Source organism: Lutra lutra, chromosome 1 (genome assembly GCF_902655055.1).
Source record: "Lutra lutra chromosome 1, mLutLut1.2, whole genome shotgun sequence".
Classification (NCBI taxonomy): Eukaryota; Metazoa; Chordata; class Mammalia; order Carnivora; family Mustelidae; genus Lutra; species Lutra lutra.
In genome coordinates this window covers 50451843-50475681 of record NC_062278.1, presented here as the reverse complement: position 1 = coordinate 50475681, position 23839 = coordinate 50451843, and the positions used below count along the sequence as shown (strand labels likewise).

The window sequence follows — 23839 nt, the reverse complement described above, 5'->3', positions numbered from 1 at the left end:
TAGCGAAGGGACTTGGGGGAGGAGATTGCCCTACTGCCTTATAAGGCTTCTTCCCATGATGCTCTCTTCCTTTTCACCATCTTTCCTTCTTCGCGGCTGCCGCAGCAATGAAGTGAGCAAGAGCTTGCGACCCCAATCCGCTTCCATCCTCGGGCATATCTCCTCTCCTGCGTTCTGGACTTGGCTTCTCCTTGCCGTAGACACCCTCCCTAATGGGCTTTCGCTTTTTGTTACAGGGTCGAGCTGTGCAGTTTCAGTGGGTACAAGATTTACCCCGGACATGGCAGGCGCTACGCCAGGACCGACGGGAAGGTGAAAGGCCACGTCGCTCAAACGCAGCTTGTGCTCTTAAGAGGAGAGACCGGTCTAATTCGGTCTGAGCGTGTTCATTTACCGCGTCGTTCTCGGTCCCTGAAAGGCTTGTTTCCGGGACCCTGTGGGCAGTGGTTGTTAGCATCAGAAGCTTCTAAGTAAACCATTCTTGAGGTTTGATCTAGTGTGAGGTCGGAAATGAGGAGTTTGGGTAACTCAGATGTCCGGGAAATGGGCAACCGAAGTATGTGGCTATTTTAGGGGGACCACATCCTCTTAATGCCGGTAGGGACCGAAGCTAGATGCCTCCTGGAATTTGATACCCCGCCCTCTCCTGCGGTGGGAGCTTCGGTTTCCCGCTTTCTGTGTAAGACAGGACAAACCCCAGAGCCTTCGCGGTGCCACCCCAAGTTGTGTGACCCAGGCCTGTTGGTCTCTGTGGGACAAATGAGGGGACAGAACTAGAGTATTGAGAGTTCCCAGCTCAGCTTCCCGCGTTGCTTAGTTGAGTAGGTGACTTTGAACTCCTTTCTACAGGTTTTCCAGTTTCTTAACGCAAAATGCGAGTCCGCATTCCTTTCCAAGAGGAATCCTCGACAGATAAACTGGACTGTCCTCTACAGAAGAAAGCACAAAAAGGGACAATCGGTAAGTACAGTGCAGTTCGATCTTGGGGGCTCTGAAGTTTAAGCATCAGTTGCTGCTCTGTGAAATTGTGGTAAATGAGACAGTTTGGGAAAGCGCTGTTAAACGCTGTAAAGTATGAGTGATTAAAAAATCTCCTTATACATCACAGGCTCACAGGAATGTTGAATTGAAATTTGAAAGCATCCCCTTGCCAGAGTCCGATAAATGACATTATGCACACTTGAGTTATAAGGCACCGTTGAGGTAATTAAGGGGTTCCAGTGGGTAGAAATTAAATAGTATGGCAACTTGGTTTTGAATATGTTTGTAGGATTAGTCCTAAAGGGTATCAGTGGAATCTTGTAGCATATTAGTTTGTTCTCAAGACTGAATGTATTTTGAAGTGCTCTTTAGCTTGTTGGAGATTTTTGAGGGAAAAAAAACGCCATGGCAGTAGGGTTAGTATTCAGGAGGCTTGGGATATTTTAGTGAACACCTCCTGGGTGAAAGACAGCACAGATCTTGTGGGAGTTCAGAGGAAGAAAACATTTCTAACTTAAAAGTAGATTTGACACATCCATTAGGACAGTCCTTATCCAGTAGAGGGGGTGGGGTGTTACCAGTGTTGCTGAGGATGTGGGAAAAATAGAACCTTTGTGCATTGCCGAATATGAGATGGAACAAGCACTGTGCAGATAATTTCAGTTTCTCAAAGTTAAATGGAACTATATCCAGCAACCCCACTTCTAGAAATATACCCAAGAAAACTGTTAAGCAGGAACTTAATACAGATCATTTCTATGCCACTGTTCATAGTGCTGTTAATCACAATAGCCAAAAGATGGAAATGGCCCATAAGTGGGTGAATGGATAACAAAATGTTACATACACATGATAGAGTATTATTGCTTAAAAAGCTGGTAACTAGCCAGTATGGATTAACCTTTAAGACATTATGCTAAATGAAATAATCCAGATACAGAAGAACAAATAACATAAGATTCCACCTTTATGGGGTACCCATAGTGGCAAATTCATAAAGACAAAGTAGAGTTACCAGAGGCTGGGCAGAGGAAGGGAGGAATGGTGGAGGGCTATTTAATGGATGTAGAGTTCGGAATGATGAAGTTACAGAAATGGACAGTGGTGGTAGTTAAACACAACATTGTGAATGTACTTAATGCCGCTGAGTTACACACCTACAAATGCTTTAAGATGGTTAATGTTACGTATATTTTATTAGCAAAAGTTGGAATTTCACTGTCTTGATTCCTGGACATTCCATAATACTTGGTAGGTTCCTTAAAATAAGTCATTTTCCAGTTGACTTTCTTCCAGTGACAGTACTTGAGGTAAAAATAAAATAGGTGAGTTGAGGTTTGATAGTTTCTTTTTTTTCCAGAAGTAAATTGTTTACCATAAACAGTCTTACTGAAATCACTTTTGAAGTGGCTCACCTGGGTGGCTCAGTAGGTAAATCTTCTTGACTCCTGCTTCCCGCTCAGGTCATGGTCTCATCGTTGTGGAATTGAGCCCGACTGGGCTCCAAGTGCAGACTCTGCTTCAGATTCTTTATCCCTCCCCTTCTGCCCCTCTTCACTCGCACACACATGCTCCCCCCCCCCTCTTTTTCCTAAATAAATAAATCTTGAAGAAAAAAAAAAACTTTTGAAGTACTATCCAGTTAACTTCATCAAGAGTTTTACTTTTGTCTTTTTAAAGTAGTAAAAAATGGCCAGGATTTGTGAGAGATTATTTAACTAATTATAATTAGAAAGTTTATCTGCCTGTTGTAGTATTTTATATATTTCTTTTCAAATGATTGCATGAATTATTTTTGTCGAATATTGCTATGCTCTGAATGTATACCCTTCAAATTCATATGGTGAAATCTCACTCCCAGAGTGATGATACTAAGAGGTGAGACCTTTAGGATGCTCTGCCCTCAGGAATGGGAATAGTGTTCTTACCTAAAAAAAAAAAAAAAAAAAAGTTGTTTATCAGGTGCTCAGTCTGGTATTTTGTTGTAGTAGCCCAAGCTCACTAAGACAGATAAATACAAATCTTAAGATTTTGTAAGATTTTGTTTCCCCCATGTTCATGAAGCAAGGTTCATAAGTACACTCCATTTTTTTGTTTTGTAGGAAGAAATTCAAAAGAAAAGAACCCGCCGTGCAGTCAAATTCCAGAGGGCCATCACTGGTGCATCTCTTGCTGATATAATGGCCAAGAGGAATCAGAAACCTGAAGTTAGGAAGGCGCAACGAGAACAGGCCATCAGGTGAGGAAGCCTTCATTATGAGGATTTCAGCTGTTGGGATGGATTATAGGTTATGTTCAGATTTATAGACATAGGACTCTAATTTATGTTATTTTGTATTTTGATACTTGCATCTATATAGAAATTGCCAGTCATAAATATTAAAGTTTAATAATGCAGAATTTTATAATATAGTATATACTTAATGACTTGTTGAAATTTTTTATGCAATTAAAGCTACTGCACAATTGCTAATCTCTGTTAAGCTGACTTGGTGGTTAATTTATTGACAAATTCTTTGAATTTATCCTACAAATAATTGCAGATGGGGAAGGAATATGATAATTCTTTCCCAGAACACTCTAGCCCCTTGTTAATAAACTGTACTCTTAAGGAGTAAAACACATTACCTTAAGTTATTTTTAACTCCACAGGGCTGCCAAGGAAGCAAAAAAGGCTAAGCAAGCATCTAAAAAGACAGCAATGGCTGCTGCTAAGGTAATTGTGAGATTGTCTTGGATTTCTTATCTAAAGTAACAGGAGGGGCCCTGGCTAGCTCAAATGTAGCATGTGACCCTTGACCTTGGGATTGTGAACTCAAGCCCTATGTTGGGTATAGAGATTACTTTAAAAAATAAATAATAAGTAACAGGAAAATTGATTTTTAATTCAAATTGTGATTAATAAAAGCTTCAAGTTTTTAAGGAATTCAGCACAAGGCTTCAATGAAAACGATGTTTATAACCGGTTTCTTTTTTTCTTTTTTTAATATTTTTATTTATTTGACAGATCACAAGTAGGCAGAGAGGCAGGCAGAGAGAGAGAGGAGGAAGCAGGCTCACCGTGGAACAGAGAGCCAGATGTGGGGCTCCATCACAGGACCCTGGGATCATGACCTGAGCCAAAGGCAGAGGCTTTAACCCACTGAGCCACCCAGGCACCCCCATAACTGGTTTCTGGGTGGGAGATTTCAGAGGTCCTTTTCCAGACAAAAATTGGGGAAGGGGAAAATAAAGGTGGCTTTTGTTTTTAAAGTTTTCAGTAACAGTACAGGGTTGGCCCAGCTTTTCTCAGTGTTATCAATTTAAATAACCATAGTAAAATTTTCACAGCCATTGGTCTCAGGTGACTAAGAACGTCCTTTTTCTGTTCTGAGGACACAGTTCAGGGTCCCACACACATATCTCCTCACTTAATCCCTCCAGTCTGTGATATCTTTTTTTTTTTTCTTCATTTACATACATAGAAGTGGACTTATAACTTCTCAGGAGGAGGGTGACTTTTTTTTTTATTCAGTGTTCTAGAATTCATTGTTTATGCATCACACCCAGTGCTCCATGCAATATGTGCCCTCCTTAATACCCAACCACCAGGCTCACCCAACCCCCCACCTCCCTCCCCTCCAAAACGCTCAGTTTGTTTCTCAGAGTCCACAGTGTCTCATGGTTCATCTCCCCCTCCAGTTTCCCCCACCTCAGTTCTCTGTCTCCCCATGTCCTCTGTGTTATTCCTTAACGATCCACAAGTAAGCGAAACCATATAATTGAGACTCACTGCTTGAAGGAGGAGGGTGACTCTTAAGAATATTGGGAATGTAGTTAAAAATATAATAAGGGAAATCTAGAATACATAGAGAATCTGGACATGAGAAAGGTGATTTTAAAAAGTTGCATGGAGGGCGCCTGGGTGGCTCAGTGGGTGAGGCTATGCCTTAGGCTCAGGTCATGATCCCAGGGTCCTGGAATTGAGCATCCCATCGGGCTTTCTGCTCAGCAGGGAGCCTGCTTCCCCCAGCCCCTGCCTGCTTGTGATCTCTCTGCCTTCCTGTCAAATAAGTAAAATATTTAAAAAAAAAAAAAAAAGAGTTGCATGGAATAATGCCACATAACATGTTATCTTTTTACAGGCTCCCACGAAGGCAGCACCTAAGCAAAAGATTGTGAAGCCTGTGAAGGTTTCTGCACCCCGAGTTGGTGGAAAACGCTGAGTTGGTGGATCAGATTTTTAAATAAACATCTGACTATAACTATATTGTGATTTTTTTTTTTTAACTCTGAAAAGGGAATGTATTGGGCCTACATTTAATAGCCAAACTAATCTTTTTAATTATTTTCTTATTGAGTACCCTTTTCCATGGTAGACACATCTTTGTATTGGGATTGCACTGGTATTTCATCTCTTACCATTAGTTGATAGCTGAGTTAGAAGTGGTTAAAACTTCAACTGTACTATTAATCTCTTGCTTCCAGGGGCGCCTGGGTGGCTCAGTGGGTTAGGCCGCTGCCTTTGGCTCAGGTCGTGGTCTCAGGGTCCTGGGATCGAGCCCCGCATCGGGCTTTCTGCTCAGCAGGGAGCCTGCTTCCTCCTCTCTCTCTGACTGCTTGTGATCTCTCTCTCTCTGTCAAATAAATAAATAAATAAAATCTTTTAAAAAAATAATCTCTTGCTTCCAGAAAATAAGCTTAAATGAAGAGTACAATTTCATTAGCATATGAGTAGAATAACAACTTTCCAAGATAGTTTGTTGAGCTGGGAATTAGAACCATAGTTAAAATTGCAAAAAGAAAAATGGTAACCTGATGTTTAAAAAATTCTTGTGTGTAAATTGTGATAAGGAAGAGTAATAATTTGAGTTAAGAATAGGCCTGCGGGGGTGCCCGGGTGGCTCAATGGGTTAAAGCCTCTGCCTTCACCCAGTCATGATCCTGGGATTGAGCCCCGCATCAATGGCTCTCTGCGTCTCTGCTCAGCAGGGAGCCTGCTTCCCTTCCTCTCTCTCTCTGCCTTTCTGCCTACTTGTGATCTCTGTAAAATAAAATCTTGAAAAAAAAAAAAAAAATAGGCCTGCACTGGGATGCCTGGGTGGCTCAGTTGGTTCAGTGTCTGCCTTCGGTTCGTTGTGATCCCAGGGTTCTGGGATGGAGTCCCACATCGGTCTTGCTCAGCAGGGAGTCTACTTCTCCCTCTGCTTGTGCTCTGCCAAATCTTTAAAAAGAAAAAGTAGGCTTGCTCTGGGGTGCCTGCAGTTCAAGGGATCGAGTCCTGCCTTGGGCTCCCTACTTAGCAGGGAGCCTGCTTCTGCCTCTCCCTGTTTGCTGTTTGCATGTACTCTGTGTCTCTCAAATAAATAGAAAGTCTTAAAAGACAAAGCTTCCACTTCGTATAAGAGATTATCTTGTGTTCCATGCTGCCAAGTTAAGATTGTGAACAGTGAATAAGTCTCATCCTCATTTGAGAAACATGGTTTTATACATAGAATACTTAGGTAAAGGTAAAAATCACATCCCACCCTCTCCACACACACCTACATTCTATCCAAGGTGATGGAACTAATGATTGTTCTGTGGAGGTGATGTTAAATTCAAGCACTGTACTAGGTGTTGGGAATAAAGTCCTTTGGGGGGACTTGAATACTAAAAATATGTGTAAAATCAATCCTAAAAAAATATGCAAGATACACTGGCTCTGGTTTAGAAACGTAAGCTTTTGCTTGGGGAGAAGATCATTTTTATTGTGGTAGTGTTTATGAAATTACAGGGAAAAATAAATCATTATTTAGCTATTAACAAGGAAAGCTTAACCAATCAAAATACCCAACTTGAATTTAGAGTTACAGAGGTCTAAAGTTTGGACACAAAGTTCTTTTAAAGAACTGCTTTACATCTTAATACAATGAAACTGCCAATTCTAATTACCTTTGATTACTGGGTAGCCTGCTGCCCAGCAGGAGCTAGAAATAAACACTGAATAACTGTTGGGAGGATGGCAAGTTTAGCTTTTAGACCAATTAGACCACCTGTAAAATCTTTTTCTTCGTATTGGCGCAAAGGTACAGAGGCGAATCCAAGTATGGTGGGCTTCACAATGCTTTTACAGGTTTGGTTTTGTTTGGCAAAAACTGAATTGGGTGTAAGGGGATTTAAGTTTTTTGTATTCACTTACACAATTTGTTAAATTTTTATTTAAAATATGTTTTAAATTTAAAGGGGGTCGATTTCACAGCTGAAGAGTGATGGTGCTGACCCAGCACACAGTTCTCGAAGCATTGATTTGAATATCTGCTTTGGATGCCCCATCCCGAGGAGGGTAGGGGCGCATCTCCACCTTCTAATTCTTCCTTCTAGAGCTGTCTCTATGGATTGAGTGACCCTAAATAAATTCCATATCTGGTCGTTCTGTGACTCGGAGCTTACTTATCTACAGCCAGAGTCATTCAAGGATGCTCCTCAAGTATCTAAGCCATCTGCTAATTCCTGCAACCCCCACCCACAAGTACTACAGAGACTGGGTGCAATCCTGTATTTTGAGACCAGTGCATTCACCTGTTGTCTGCCCCTAACCTCTCTCCACAAAAGAGCCTCACCCAAGGACTGCAGACTCCAGTCTGAGGAGGAGGGGTTGGCCAGGAGTTCTCAGGCGCCAATAAAGCACTGTCAGTACCTGACCCCTTGTCAAGCAGGATGTCATAGACCTGTGGTCTTGTCTGAGCTGCAGATTAAACACATGGAGGGGTGACAGCAGCCATCACTCTGGGCTACCCGCTAAAAGTGTGAAACAGGACTCAATGCACACTGGAAAATGGGAATTCAAGTCGTCTCAGCCTTTTGTGCATTCAGTAAGTACTGGGTGTAAAACTGAGAATTTCCCCCTAAATTTATGTAAAAATATGTGCGAATTAGGCTGCAAAAGTGCTAGCTATGCCTCCCCACTCGTTGCCAACATCGTTACCTTCATATATAGAAAACTGACCCTATGTACGATTATTCCAGAAAAATCCCGACTATTCCATGAGTGATTTGGAGCCAACAGTTTAAGTTTAGAAATTACGGTAAGTCCTATCATTAAGGGACTTGGATTTTAAACGTTAACTGATAGTTCCTTTACATGTGAATGGGCTGTCTTTGGTCTTGGCGTCCATAGGCTTACATTTTACTAAAAACCTCAAAATCTGATGCTTTCCTGTTGTCGGAGGATCTCAGAAGGTAGGCGGGGCAAAAACAGACTCTTCTACATCTCGGCGTACCTCGGACAAGATAACAACAGCCCACCAACTCCTACACGTGCTCAGAGCATGGGAAAGAGGGGAAAAATAAAAGGGGAAACTGCCAGGACTTAAGATGTCTGCTCGAAGCGACTTTGGTCTCCCAGGAAGGGCCTACCCGTTTCCAAAATGTCCGCCCGCAGTCCTCACGTCACTCGGTCGGCTTCTTCAAGCCAGAAAGCCAGTGCGCTCCAATCAGGACTCAGTCCCCTCACCCACTGCCCTTGATCACGTCACTTCCGGTGGTGCAGCAGCCATTTTGTCAGTCGCCTGCGGATCCCGCGCGCTGGAGAAGTGCAGTTCCCCCTGGTTACCAATTCGTCCGTTCTCCCTTCGCGCTGCGGGCGCCGTCGAAGAGCACTCACCACTGATACAGCCGTTCCTCCCTACAGTGCCACCGCCGCTGTTGCATCCGCTCGGAGCTAGTGCGCTGTCTTCCTCCCCCACCACTGACAGGCGCCCTCAGGGAGCCGCCGTCAGCGATGTCAAGCGAGGAAAGCTACCGGGCCATTCTTCGCTACCTGACAAACGAGCGTGAGCCGTATGCGCCGGGCACCGAGGGCAATGTCAAGCGTAAAATCCGCAAGGCAGCTGCCTGCTATGTGGTGCGCGGTGGGACTTTGTACTACCAGCGGCGGCAGCGGCACCGCAAGACCTTCGCGGAGCTGGAGGTGGTGCTGCAGCCGGAGAGGCGCCGGGGGCTCATCGAGGCGGCGCACCTGGGCCCCGGCGGCACTCACCACACCCGGCATCAGACCTGGCACGACTTGTCCAAGACTTACTGGTGGCGAGGTAGGACCTCGCCCGTGGCGAGGGGGCGGGCGGCGGCTTGTTGCCCAGGCAAGGCCCGCTGGCAGAGGCGGGCCTGTTCGTGCACAAGCGAGTTTGGGGGTCCCAGACGCCCCTCGCCGGGCTAACCTGCGCTCGCCGGCGGAGCGGCTGCCAGGCGGAGCTGAGAGGGTGGGGGACGCGAAAGGAGCCGCACTTCCCACAGGAAGGAGGCCTGGGAAGCTGGGGGCGGGCCCCGGCCCGGGGTGGGGCGAAGGGGGCTTCCCCGGGGGCCGGGCCAGCCGCCGGAGGGGCCGGGCGGTGCGGGCGGTGGCGGGCCCGCCTCCTTGCTGTGCAGGAGGCGGTGGCTCCCGCCCTCCCGGGACGCTTCTGGACGGCGGGGTCGATGGCGGTGCGGGGCGGCGTGTCGCGCCTGCTAAAACCCTGTTGTGCTGATGGTCTGGAGGAGGGACGGTCCGCCCCAAGCCAGGGCTGTTTGCTCCAGCCGTTTCCGCTGGGTTTTGGCCTGCGGTTTTGAGGTTCTCTGGACCTGCCTGCGCGTATTCCTCAAATTGTGCTACTGCGGCATAAATAAGCAGTAAGGCAGTTGTGCGCAGAGGTGATCTGAAGGGACTGTATGGGAACAGCCATCTCCAACTTCGATTATGAGGCAAGGATTCTATGTAAAGAATAACAGATACCTTCATTCTGAATGTTTTCATGTCCTTCCCTCTGATACTGTGAAAAGCTCTTTGGAAACTCTGAGGCACTATGTATACCCAGAAAAGATACGGTTACTGTGTTTGTAATAGTCAGGAAATAACTGCTCTCAAGTTATCTTGACTCCTTGGGAACCAGGCAAGGGAAGGAGGGCAAGGGTCTTTACCTCTCTCACTGTCCACAAAGTTGATTTACATTCATTTACGTGGACACTGTTCAGTTGGAATCAGTGAAAGTTTTGCAGGCCCTGATAAGCCGTTATGTCTGGAAGGATTCAGCCTCTCACTCTCCTTATGGTTCTGGAAAAGTTAGGAGTCTTGGCTACTTATCTGTGAGTAAAGAAACTAGACTACTCAATACTTTCTGAAGTTGTTTTCGGTTAATGAACTTTGTCAGCAAGCCTATTGACAAACTAACTGGTGGTCCTTCGTTTGTTCCTTAGAGTTCTTTCGTGTTTTCAAAAACGGCCCAGCTCTTAAGTGTTTTCCCGTCATTTATTTTCTATTTTAAACCAATATTTGAATGAGATTCCTCTAAAGGGAAAAATTTTTGAGGGGTGAATGCGGAGTAATTGCATTTTGTTAGGACTGGTTTGGTCAGACCTGGTTTTCTTGAGCAAATGTTTCAGGTTTGATACTTTATGACATCTTGGGGTGCCTGACTAGTTCAGTCCAAGAAGCATCTGATTCTTGATCTCTGGGTGGTAAGATCGAGCCCCACCCTGGATTGTAGAAATCACTTGAAAAAAAAATTTTGTAAATACTTTATGACACATTAAAAATGACAATTACAGCTAAAAGTAAGCTTGATCAGATTTTTACATCAGGTGTAGCTCTGAGCTCTTTTTTTTTTTTCACTCATTTAATCTTAATAAAACCTTGTAAGGTAGAAACATTTATAGCTCTATTTTACAGGTGATAAAACTAAAAGCACCAGGAGGTTATATGTCAGAGGTCCCGCAGTTACCTTTGTAATTTCACACTCTTAACCACTGTTAATATGGTGCTGTAAGGGTTTAGTGTTATAATTTTCCTTCCCAGGGCCCCTGCTTCCCAGGCAGATTAAGCGTCTGCCTTTCGCTCAGGTCATGATCTTGGGGTCCTAGGATGGAGTCCAGCATCTGGCTCCCTGCTTCTCCCTCTTCCTCTGCAGCTCCCCGTGCTTGTTCTCTATCACCCACTCTCTCTTTCTTAAATAAATAAAATCTTTAAAAAAAAAAAATACCCTTCCCTGAATTTATTATCTTTGAATGATAGTGAATGAAATTTGATGGGGCGGCGGGGGTTGTTTGGTTTTTGGTATGCAGTGTCTTAGACAAAAAATCTGAGACCATGTTTACATTTAATTGAAAAATGAAAGAGATACATTTGTTATTCGTATACATTTGTAAAATTAAAAGTCCTTAAGCAACTAGATAGCTATTCTTGAAGTACAGTACTTATGGTACTAAACCCCTGGCAAGGGAGGCCCTGAGATCCTTTCAGAAGATCCACAAAGTCAATTATTTTAATGATAATTCTAAGGCATTATTTGCCTTTTTTACTCATTGTCTCCCAGGTATACAGTGGAGTTTTCCAGAAGCTCCGTGACATATGATATATGGTATTAAATTGAATGCAGAAGCATATATGATGATCTGTCTTCTGTTGAGCCACACATTAAGAAGATTTTCAAAAATGTAAAGTAGTATCCCTTTTCTTACTAATTTTGTTTTGTTTGGGAAAATAGTGATTTTTCATAAAATGCTATTTTAACATTAATGAGTTTTTGTTATTTGATGATCTCATTACTTATTATTTTAGTATTTCTTCCTTTAAAATAAGAATTTGGGGGACCTACCTGGTTCAGTCCATAGAGCATGTGACTCTTGATCTCAGGATCATGAGTTCAGACTACACATTGGGCATAATTTACTTTTAAAAAAGAAAAAATAATAAGAATTCATAATAAGCATCAGAGAAGTTTGCCTCCCATTATTAGATTTTCATTTTAAAAAGTTTTTTTTAATAGCTCTTCATTTTGATATTTAATACATGAACACTTGGGTTGTTTACTTGTTTCTACTCAAAATATACATATTCCAGAGCCATAGTTGTATCTTTTTATCTGAAAGCTTTAGATTTGATCGGTGTAGGTGCCAAAAAAAGAACTATTCCAGAGTCATTCCACCAGAAGTTGTATCAAGGACAGTTTACTGAGATTCATTATATATTTTGCTTTTTTGGAATGCTGCCATCATAAGTTATATTCTAGTGCTCAGGCAGGTTTGTAGCAATTTCCCTCCTTTGAGCATAGTTGAAAAACTTGAGAGAAAGAGAAGGAGAGTGCCTGACATTTACATATAGCACATTTTGGGATGTAAAATGTTAATAAATATTCTTGACCCCCCCCCACATCCTCTTATTTTATCCTGTATTGAATTATGTGGTGCAGTTTCAAAATAAATGATTCTCTCCCTTGCCTCAGTCAGATGCTGATGGGTGGGGAATTTACAGTGAAATGCTTCCAAAAGCATTATTTTTGTTTAAACTATGGGATAAATGGATTCCACTGTTATTTGGTCTAGAAGAGGAGGATGTAATCTCTAGAAAACCCACCAAAAACTGGGTCTTTGTAAATATTAGGTATAATTAGCTATTGTAACCTCTTTGAAGAAAACAAAAGGAAGAACTAAAATGTATGGAGCTAGAAGTGGGAGCCCCCGAACTGGGGGTGGTCATTGTATCCAAGACTGACAGGGAAGGAGGTTCTTGAACAGCTGACAGGACAGATTGTTCAGTTTGGCAAATAGATCTCTAAAGCATTGGTTCTCAACCCAGGGACGATTTTGCCTCTCAGGGGACATCTGGCTGTGTCTGGAGACAATTTTGGTTGTCATAACTGGGGGTGAAGGTGGTGGTGGTTGAGGTGTTGCTGTTGACATGTAGTTGAGGAGAGGTCAGGAATGCTTCTAAACTTTCTAGAGTAAGAATGGACAGCAAAGACCTTTGCACCCTTCCCCACTCCCAACAAGAATGATCTTGGCCCAAAATGTCAACACCACTGAGGTTGAGAAACCTGCTCTCAAGAAACTGTTTCTCAAGTTGTTTTATTAGACAACTACCCACTAAGGTCTTTCATCTTTGTTTTTTTGGTGTGTTTGTTTTTTTTTTTTTTTTGATTCTGTGCTCAGTGAAGAATCTTTTAATGGTAACTTGATGTTTTATGTGGGTTTTTGGTTTTTGTTTTGTTTTTTAGTACCATAGAGGTTGATCAGTGATTATTACTGTATTTAACAAATACTTATGTAGTAACTATGTGTCATATATTGTTCAAAGAGTTTTATAAATATTAATAATCACAGCAGCACCTTATTGTTATCCCACTTTACAGCTGATGACACAAAGGCATAGAGAGGTTTAGCAACTTGGCCATGGTCACAGAGCTAGTTAGTGGATTCAGATTTTGTTGCATAAGTAGTTTCAACGCTTTGCAGTAATGTAGTAAATTAACTACATTTATACATTGATGCCTTTTAGTGGTTAACCGGAGTCAGTCTTGCAGCTTAATCAATTCTGGATTAACTAAAGAGGTCAGGTTTCTGAATCTATAAAGCTAAATTTAAGATGATCCCATCAAAACATTAACACTCAGATGAAAGGATTTGAAACATACCCAGTCCCTTTCGAGACAATTGTTAGACTATCATACATTAATAATTTTTTCCTGCAGTTTTTATTATTTTCATCCTTTTCAAATGCTTCATTTGTATTTTCTCCGATACCATTTGAACTCAACCAGTTTATAGTGTAATCAGACTTATGCTGTATGCAGAATATATTGAACTGTGTAGAATCATAAAATGTTTGGAAATACAGCCAAAATTAATTTGGGGGAAAAAATGCCTTCTTCTTTCTTTATTGTGAACATGGAAATTTCCACGTTTTTTGTTTTTTACTTCGAAATACATATTCTCAGGAAGCTTAGGTGGCTCAGTCAGTTAAGTTTCCAACTCTTGATTTTGGCTCATGTCACAAGCTCAGGGTTTTGGGATCGAGCCCTACATCAGGCTTCTTGCTCAATGGTGAGTCTGCTTGTCCCTTTTCCTCCCCTTCAGCCCCATGGCCTGTACATGGGTGCATGCAGTCTCTCTTTCTCTCTCACACAAATAAAATCTTAAAAAATAGATATATTCTCTTACATGTCTTCTATTCTTTTTAAAAAATATTTTATTTATTTGACAGAGAGAGAGATCATAAGTAGGCAGAGCAGACGGCAGAGAGAGAGGGGGAAGCAGGCTCCTTGCGGGGCTCAATCCTAGGACCCTGGGGTCATGATCTGAGACGAAGGCAGAGGCTTTAACCCACTGAGCCACCCAGGCGCCCCTCCATTTACTCTCAATTGTATGTAAAATATATATATATCCCTCCAGCCTTTTCATCACTTTTTTTAATCTGCTCCTACATACCTCATACTGGTATAGACTTTTTATTGACTTAAGCATTTTCAGATGTTAGAATATATGTTGTCCTCTAAATGTGCACATGCAAATTCACTTTTTATGGAAGTTTTATTTAACCCTAACCCATTATTTCCTAAGTTATGTTTTGGGGTCGGGGGAAGGGGGTCTTTATTGTTATTTTTTTTTAAGGGGGGGGTCTTTAAATGAATAAATTTGGCAAATTCTTTTTTTTTTTTTAATTGTTTATTTGACAGAGAGAGATCACAAGTAGACAGAGAGGCAGGCAGAGAGAGAGAGAGAGAGAGAGAGGGAAGCAGGCTCCCTGCTGAGCAGAGAGCCTGATGCGGGACTCGATCCCAGGACCCTGAGATCATGACCTGAGCTGAAGGCAGCAGCTTAACCCACTGAGCCACCCAGGCGCCCAATAAATTTGGCAAATTCTTATTAAACATATTTCTTCACTATAGAACTCTCAGAGGTTTGAATATGATAATACCTATTATACGCATGTAAAATGAGAGTATAATTTTTTGAATTTATTAGTCCAATGTATATTTTTAAGTAAGTATGGGACATTTTTTTTTAAGATTTTATTTATTTATTTGACAGAGAGATTAAGCTGTCATAAGCAGGGAGAGCGAGAGGGAGAAGCAGACTCCCTGCCAAGTAGGGAGCCTGATATGGGGCTCAGTTCCAGGACACTGAGATCATGACCTGACCCAAAGGCAGCCACTTAACCAACTGAGCCATCCAGGTGCCCTAGGACATAATACAATTTGAGAAATATTGCTTGAATATTATCTGAAGGTTGAAAGTACAAGGAACCATGTTATAATTTGACATCTTGAAATTCTTTTCAGGAATTCACTGTCTGTATCATTTTAGCTTATTAATGAGCCTTTCATTTACGTTTTACTTGGGGATTGTGGGGAAGAGAATTTTCTGTCCTAGTGATGGACAAATGTCTTCCTGTGTAAGTTAGCATAATACACTGAAAATCATAGGGATTTTGGAGGCCCAGTTGTGCAATTTAGTTTAGCAATTGACTTTGGACAAGTTTCTTAACCTCCTAGAGCTTCATTTTCTCATTTGTAGGATGGAAATTAATTGGTCTTATTTTACAAGTGGTGTTCCTCCCTGCTCCTTACCCCTACCCCAACATGCTGAGCTAGAAGTTGAAATTCAGAATAGGGTTTTGTGAGTGGTTTGTGTACAATCTAACTTTTGTTAGATTGTTTATGCTGTTTTTTCATACAGCCCTAAAATCTCATAGCTTTCAAAAATGAGATTGATTTTATACTTTCATCTCAAGTTGTGGTTGTAGTTCAGGTTGCAGTTGACTCCACCTGTCTTTTTCAGGCTCTGTCATTTCGGGCTCTAAAGGATGGCATTTATCTGGAACATGCCTTCATTTGAGAGAGGGGACAAATATCAGAGCCCTGGAGGGAAACCGTGCCTTTTAAAGCTTCTGAGATGTGGCACACATTATATTTATTCATATTCCATTGACCAAAGCAAATTGCATGGTCAGGCCTGATAGTAGGTTGGAGAGGTAACCACATTATATTACCGTTCATGAAGGTTATATTGGCATTTTCATGTAGTTCCTTTAGCATGAATGAGTTGTACATGGAAAGGGGCACTGTTATGTAATCATCTTATATGGTGGGGAAGTGAATAACTAGGAATAACAAAAATAAGCATGGATACAAACCATCATTTATAACCTTCCATCTATGAAAAAAATGTACTTTATGTCCTAAAAAAATCACTTTTACATACTTTATGGGACATGTGTGTGTCTGGACATATGCACTCAAACATATATCAGTACACGTAGATTAACCAACAATAAATAATTTTCAATTTTCAAATAACAACAGCATTAAATTTGACTTTTTATTTTTATATTTATTATAGGTATATTAAAGCAAGTGAAAGATTACATTAAACAGTGTAGCAAATGCCAAGAGAAACTAGATCGCTCCCGTCCAATATCAGATACTTCAGAAATGCTGGAAGAATTGGGACTAGATCTTGAATCTGGAGAAGAAAGTAATGAATCAGAAGATGATCTGAGCAATTTTACTTCACCTCCAGCTACAGCCTCTAAGCCTGCAAAAAAGAAGCCAGTATCGAAACATGAACTTGTATTTGTAAGTGGAAATTTCCATCTACCTTTAACATCTGTAACTAATATATTAGTATTTATAGTCTTGGTAAATTTTTTTCTTAAAGTACTGAAATGGCTTGATTATTGGCACTGAGGTTAGAAATTTAAGTAATTCGCTTAATGTTTCAGGTAATGCACTCTCTTGTTACGTACACTAAAAGTATGCTAATACTGCTTTTTCATTAATCATAAATATTCCTGTTTCTTCTCTTCAGAAGTTCCTTGGTTTGTTGTTAATCATTCTTCCTGTCTTTTTAAATGGTATATTGGTACAGGTAGACAGAATACATTTCTGGAAGCAGTCTCTAGGTCATGAAACAAGGTAAAATTAAACTGGCTAGGCCTTTATTTTTTACCTGCAATTACTTCATACAGCATGAAGTTTCTGACTGGTAAGAAGAGGCAGCAAGAAGTGAGATGCAGGTTTCCACTGGGTCAAGTAGAATGAACACAGCAGAAAATAGTGAGAATGACCTATTTAAATATATAGATAATAAATATTTTTTAAAATATATAGATACTTGAATATATAGAGAATAAATATTTAATTTTTATTTAAATATATAGATAATAAAGAACATCTCACTGTTTTCTTCATATTAATTAATGGTGTCTTTAAAAGTGAATAACGTGTCATGTTTTAAATTCTGTTAAAGGTAGAAATACAAATGATATATAATACAGCTCTTGGTCTTAAACTTATTTTGATAGGTTGACACCAAAGGAGTGGTGAAACGTTCTTCTCCAAAACATTGTCAGGCTGTCTTAAAACAGCTCAACGAACAGAGACTCTCCAACCAGTTCTGTGATGTTACTTTGTTAATTGAGGGAGAAGAGTACAAAGCTCATAAATCTGTTCTGTCAGCTAATAGTGAATATTTTCGAGATCTTTTTATTGAGAAAGGAGCTGTTTCCAGTCATGAGGCAGTGGTGGATCTTTCTGGTAAGAATTTTCTAATACTCTTGCTTTTGTTCATAAGTACCTACTGGAAGAAGGTGTGTGTATGTGTGTGTAAGTACCTACTGGAAGAAGGGGGTGTGTGTGTCTTAGAAACTCGGGATTTATGCTGCAGTGGGAGAAGCCCACCTATAGTAGTACACTAAGCTGAATTGAAAAAGTCTTTCCTTTTAGCAAAGTTTCCAAGGTAGGATTATAGAAAAGGCTGTCATTTTCTGTCACTGCCTCTTTGGTGAGACAAATGTAGCAGTAGAAAAATTTCTGAGATTAACATAACTAAAAACAGTTTGAGAGAAATCCATAACTGCATCAGTGTTACATTACACTAAGTGTATATGTTATTTAAAAATTGACTGTTAAAAAGTCAAAGATACTTCCTGTATCTTAGTTGTGGAACATGTAATAATAGAGCACCTTTATAGGTCTGTTGTTTCTCATTTTTAAAGATTATTAGAATTCATTAGTTTGAATAATAAAACTGTTAATATACATTAATCAAAATTCTAGGTGTGGCTTTTTTCTTTGCTTTTATTGTTATTGTAAATGAATAATTTGACTTTCTTTTGGCCCACTAGAACTTATATATTGGCTTAGGAGTCAACAAATGAAAATTTAGGAAGAATTAAAATAGGTAACCTTATTTATACATTTTTTCGTAATATTAACTTACTGTAACTCCTGATTACTAAATTACTGATATCACTGTGTAAAATATTATTTTCCTTTTCTGAAACAAATAAGTGACTTTATCCAGGTGTATAAATACTTAACTTAGTTAACCACTGGTCCTTTTCTACCATATATATATATAAAATATAAAATATATATATATATATTATATTTTATTTAAAGTAGACTTCACACCCAATGTGGAGCTCAAACTCATGACCCCAAGATCAAGGGTTGCATGCTTTATCCACAGAGCCAGCCAGGCACCCCTACCTCATGCTTTTAAAAATCACTTATTCTGGGAAGACAAATAACGTGTATTTTTCTTTGCCGTAACTATGTTTAATTATTAAAAAAAAAAAACTTATTAAGCATCTGCTGTGTGTGAGGAACCAGCCTAGGCTCTGGGGATACAATGGTGAGCAAAGATTTTCATGGAGCATAGAATTGCATTACATTTTAGATTAGCGATATTTTCATTTTTCTGGGTTCGATGACTTAGGAGAAAATATGTCTTATACTGGGCTATCTGAATAATAAAACTCATCACAGATGTAGTCTTTTGATATAAGTTAGCTTTGGGATTTCTTCCCCTGTCTTTTACGCATTTTAAGCAGGAAGAGAGGTATATGAGTATTCTTTTTCAGTTTCTCAGCAGCTTAGCGAATGAAGTGTTTGCCCCAATTAACTGCAATACAGCATCCTAAAATTCCAATGAAATACCTCATTTATTTCTCATCCTATACGCTTATTTTTATATATTGTGCAGCAAATATAATGTAATTCAATAGGCAAAGTAGATGGTTTTTATTTTGTTTAATATTAGGTAAGGAATATAAAACATGTACAGTATAAAAAGATAAAATGTACATCTTTTAAAATTACTAAATTAATGTAGTTGAATTAATTTGTGTTTTCCTTTGTTTATGCTTGTAAAAAATTTTTCTGTACTGTCATAAAGACATGTTCATAGATTTTCTTCTTAAATTTTCATAGTTTTTCTTTCATATTTAAGTTTTAATCTGTTTGCAGTTTATTTTTGTTGGTGTGAAATAGGTGTTTGATTTCACTTTTTTCCCATTTTAATCATCGCTTCTCTCAGAGCCCTCTAGTGAAGACGCCATCCTCTTTGTCAGTTCACCATTCAGATTCTCTTAACAAAACAGTCCCACAAGTTTGGTGCTGATTCTAGGCTTTCTTCTAGTCTATCGGTTGTCTTTCCATACACTATTTTCACTTCTCTTAATTACCTTACCTTTATAATAGTAAGGGGAGTCTCCCACATTTATTATTCAGGTGGGTCTTCGTTTCATAACCCTTTGCTCCATAAAAACTAAAAGCAGGGGTGCCTGGGTGGCTCAGTGGGTTAAAGCCTCTGCCTTCAGCTCAGGTCATGATCCCAGGGTCCTGGGATCGAGCCCCGCATCGGGCTCTCTGGGCAGCGGGGAGCCTGCTTCCCCTTCTCTCTCTCTCTGCCTGCCTCTCTGCCTACTTGTGATCTCTGTCTGTCAAATAAATAAATAAAATCTTTAAAAAATAAAAATAAAAAAAACTAAAAGCAGCTTGTCAGTTTATACACCGAATAGTGTATTTTGATAGAGATTACATTGAATTAATAAAGTTTTAGAGTTATCCCTAACAATCTAAAACACCTTTTGTAGGATTACTCCAAGATACTTTATATGTTTTGAAACTATTATATTTTTTTCTTAAAATTATATAATTTCAGATTTATTTTGGGTGTATATTTTGTGTATAGTAATACTGCTAAATTCTCTTAGTCATTCAGTCATTTACCTATAGATTCTTTGGAATTTTCCATATAAAGAAATAAATTATCTGCCAATAGTGTTGGTTTTGTTTCTACCTTTCCAGGTTTTGTATTTTGAAAACTTTTTTCTTGCTTTAAAGTGCTGTCTAGGACCTCAAAAAACCAGTTGAATAGAAATGATAGGGGGTTTACTTATCTCATTCCCATTTCTAAAGAAGATGCTTTTTTACGGGGCGCCTGGGTGGCTCAGTGGGTTAAGCCGCTGCCTTCGGCTCAGGTCATGATCTCGGAGTCCTGGGATCGAGCCCCGCATCGGGCTCTCTGCTCAGCAGGGAGCCTGCTTCCTCCTCTCTCTCTGCCTGCCTCTCTGCCTGCTTGTGATCTCTCTGTCAAATAAATAAATAAAATCTTTAGAAAAAAAAAAAAAGATGCTTTTTTACTACGAAGTATATGACATGGTAAATGTTTTAAATAGATAACCCTTTACTGTTTTAACATTAAAGATATTCCCTCTAAAATGGGTGCTTGTTTGTAATTCTCTGAGGAGGTTCCCAGGTATAATCTGCACAGGGAGCCAGTACTTATGAGGATTGTTTGGGGCAGCTGCAGGATGAGTAGATCTCTGTGCCAGAATCTTAGAAGTTTATATAGAGGCCTTAACAGTGTTCAGTCATGTACTCAGGAGGCCTTAAGTGGGTTCGGTCAGGTACCCAGTCCAGAGGGCCTCAATACTAAGTTTCTATCTCAGAGATGTATTTTGGGGGCAGTTCTGGGAACAGAGAAGGCAAGTGAAACACACCTTTCAGAAACAGGGGAGTGGTGGAGTCCTCCACTTGTCTGGGTCCATCCAGCTTGAGGGTCAGCTGGAAGTCCAATCTTTTTGATGACCTCTTCAGGCAGTATTGACTTCCACATATTTTTTCTGTATTTATTGAAACTGGCTGTATTCTTACCCTTCTGTTAATATAGGAAATTACATGGATTTTCTGTTAAGCCAGTTTTTTTGTTCTTGAAATAAATCCAGTTCAGTCATATTATTACCAGCTTTTGTATAAATTTCTGTTTGGTTTGCTAATGTTGTCTAGAACATTTGCACGTATATTTACAAGTTATTTTTCTTTTTCACAATTTCATGTTTTGATATCTGAGTTGCTCTAGTCTTTTTTTTTTTTTTAGAGATTTTAATAATTTTATTTGAGAGAGAGTGAACAAGAGAGCATAAAAGCAGGGAGGGTCAGAGGGAGAAGCAGACTTCCTGCCATGCAGGGAGCCCAATGTGACACTCGATCCCAGGACCCTGAGATCATGACCGGAGCTGACGGCACATGCCCAACGACTGAGCCACCCCGGCACTCTGAGTTGGTCTAGTCTTATAAAATGTTTGCTCCCTCCAATTTTTAGATACACTAAAATATACTGTGGATTAGCATTATTTTTTCTTGAATGTTTGGTAGAATGGTGGCTAAAATTGCCTGGGCTTATACTGGAGTTGGAGGGAAGATTTTTAACTACTTATCTGGCATATTTAATGGTTAGAGAGTTATTCAAGCTTGCTTTCTTTCTTTAAGATTTATTTATTTTGAGAGAGAGCGAGCATGCAAATAAGTTGGGGGAGGGAGGACAGAGGGAGAGGGAGATGGAGAATCTCAACCAGACTCCCTGCTAAGCTTGGAGCCTAATGCAGGACTCAGTCTCACAACCCTGAGATAATGACCTGACCAGAACCAAAAGCTGAACATCATCCCCTCATTTGCATTTTTATCATTTTTCTGTAAGTTATTTTTTACAGAGTTGTAAAATAGTCTAGTCAATAGCATTAAATCAGTGGTGCATCTTCAACACTGCTCTTAATACCTGGTAATCTTTTTTTGCCTCTTACCAAGTTTTCACTAATTCTTCTTGACACACCATTCAAAGAACAGCTGTTGGGTCACCTGGGTGGCTCAGTCAAGTTAAGCAGTGGCCTCTTAATTGTGGCTCAGGCCATGATCTCAAGGACATGAGAACAAGCCCCACATTGGCTCCATGCTCAGTTCAGAGTTTGCTTGTCCCTCTCTGCTTGCATGTGCTGCTTCTCCCTCTAAAATAAGTAAATAAAATCCTTTAAAAAACAAAAAATTGTTTAAAAAAGTAAGGGAACAGCTTTTTTTTTTTTTTTTTTTTTTTACTGATTTCCCTTCATTAATCTGTCTTTTACTGTATTTGAGTGTTACTGTCTTTATTTTTTAAAGTAAAATGTACACCCAGTGTGGGGCTCACACTTAGAACCATAAGATCAAGAGTCACATGCTCTGCTGACTAAGCCAGACGGGCCCCATTACTCTTTTTTTTGACTGTTAAGTATAATGCTTCTCACCCATTAGCTCCCAGCCTTCCTGACTTTCTGTTTTAAGCATCAAGGCTATAAGTTTCCCTTTAATACTGCAGATTTGTTGCTTTTAACCCTACATGTGGTCTATTTTTATAAGCTTCATTTTACTTGAATAGAATGTGAGTCTTTTCATTTGGAACCAACATTCAATATATTGTGGCTTGTTAATTCTTTACTGATTATTTTGTGTGCTTGATCTATCAGTTATTGACAGAGGTGTTTTAGAATATTAATGTGATTCATTTGCCTATTACTGAGTTTTTTCAGTTTCTCTTTTGTGTATCTTTTTTTTTTTTTAAGATTTTATTTATTTGACAGAGATCACAAGTAGGCAGAGAGAGGAGGGGAAATAGGCTCCCTGCAGAGAAGAGAGCCATATACGGGGCTTGATCCCAGGACCCTGGGATCATGACCTGAGCTGAAGGCAGAGGCTTTAACCCACTGAGCCACCCAGGCGCCCCCTGTTTTGTGTATCTTTTGTTTGTTTGCATATAAGTTGCATATAAATTTCGAGTTACTGATTTAGGATAAAATATCCTTTTATTATTAGGTAGTGATCCTCTTTATCTTTGTTGGTGATTTTTACCTCTACAATCTAATGTTGGCTGCTGTTATAAACATTTTTTTATTTTTCTATTTTGACTGCTTTAGTAAATATTTTTTAGATACGTGAACAGTATTTTCATTACTATTTCCCTAACATGTCTTCCATCTTTTATTTTCAACCTTTTTGTATCTTTATGTTTTACATTTCTCTTTAAACGTCTTATTTCTGGATTTTGTTCTTAATCTAGCATGAGGATCTTTGACTTTCAACTGTCCTGCATAAAAATGGCTGAACTTAATGAACCCAGAAATTGAGATTATCCTTAATCAGTTGAGAATAAGTCTCAGCCAGTATGCCTTCAAAACTTGTTTCTGCCTCATTTTCTCTCTTCTACCTTTTGGAATTCCAATTAGATAGACATTTCTCACTTTATATTCTGTGACCTTTAATTTCTCTTCTGTATTTATCTCTGTGTAGATTATCCTGGAAAATTTTAATTGACCCATTATTTAGCTGTGTTTCATTTGCTGTTAAATTCATTTATTGAGTTTTTATTCCAGTCTCTTCTCCATTCTTTTTTTAAATTTTTATTTTTATTTTTTTTATTTTTTTTTATTTTTTTTTTTAAGATTTTATTTATTTATTTGACAGACAGAGATCACAAGTAGGCAGAGAGGCAGGCAGAGAGAGAGGAAGGGAAGCAGGCTCCCTGCTGAGCAGAGAGCCTGACGCGGGACTCAATCCCAGGACCCTGAGATCATGACCTGAGCCGAAGGCAGCGGCTTAACCAACTGAGCCACCCAGGCGCCCCTAATTTTTATTTTTATTTAAGTGAGTTCTGTACCCAACATGGGGCTTTGAACTCACAAACCTGAGATTAAGAGACATATGCTCTACTGACTGAGCCAGCCAGGCACCCCTCTTTTCCATGTACTTCTTTTTCAGATGTCTCTCTTAGGGCGCTACTTTTTATGACCTTTTGCTCTTTACTGGTGATATGCCACTGCTATAATATTTGATTATAGCAGTACTTAAAATCTTTGCAGATTTGATTCATGCTGTTTGTTTCCACTAGCTCTTGTTCATGGTGCCTTACTTGTGGTTTTATTTTTTTTTTTTTAATCTGTGCACAATGAATTCATATTCTTTAAAACTCTGTGGGAAATGTTTTGAGTTCTGGG

The 23839-nt window shown here is 39.8% G+C and overlaps 2 protein-coding genes across 2 annotated transcripts in view; both read left to right on the top strand.

Annotated features, from left to right (window-relative positions):
- The first annotated feature begins 27 nt into the window (after window positions 1-27).
- Window positions 28-5228, top strand: RPL24 (ribosomal protein L24). The gene is made up of 6 exons (XM_047723474.1): window positions 28-112; window positions 237-312; window positions 850-960; window positions 3084-3220; window positions 3634-3697; window positions 5106-5228. Exons 1-6 carry the CDS (start codon window positions 108-110, stop codon window positions 5184-5186), a joined length of 474 nt encoding a protein of 157 aa, XP_047579430.1. The 5' UTR covers window positions 28-107; the 3' UTR covers window positions 5187-5228.
- Window positions 5229-8470: 3242 nt separating this feature from the next.
- The window catches only part of ZBTB11 (zinc finger and BTB domain containing 11), a 30946-nt gene continuing 15577 nt past the window's right edge, over window positions 8471-23839 (top strand). The window contains exons 1-3 of the mRNA XM_047723433.1: window positions 8471-9032; window positions 16090-16325; window positions 17054-17285. Coding sequence (XP_047579389.1) covers window positions 8723-9032; window positions 16090-16325; window positions 17054-17285 — 778 coding nt within the window. The 5' untranslated portion in view covers window positions 8471-8722. The remainder of the gene's footprint in view (window positions 9033-16089; window positions 16326-17053; window positions 17286-23839) is intronic.

Coding starts and splice junctions, on each gene's coding strand:
- RPL24 (XM_047723474.1), top strand. Junction 961..3,083: donor AGCACAAAAAGGGACAATCG/GTAAGTACAGTG, acceptor TTTGTTTTGTAG/GAAGAAATTCAAAAGAAAAG. Junction 3,698..5,105: donor CAGCAATGGCTGCTGCTAAG/GTAATTGTGAGA, acceptor ATCTTTTTACAG/GCTCCCACGAAGGCAGCACC.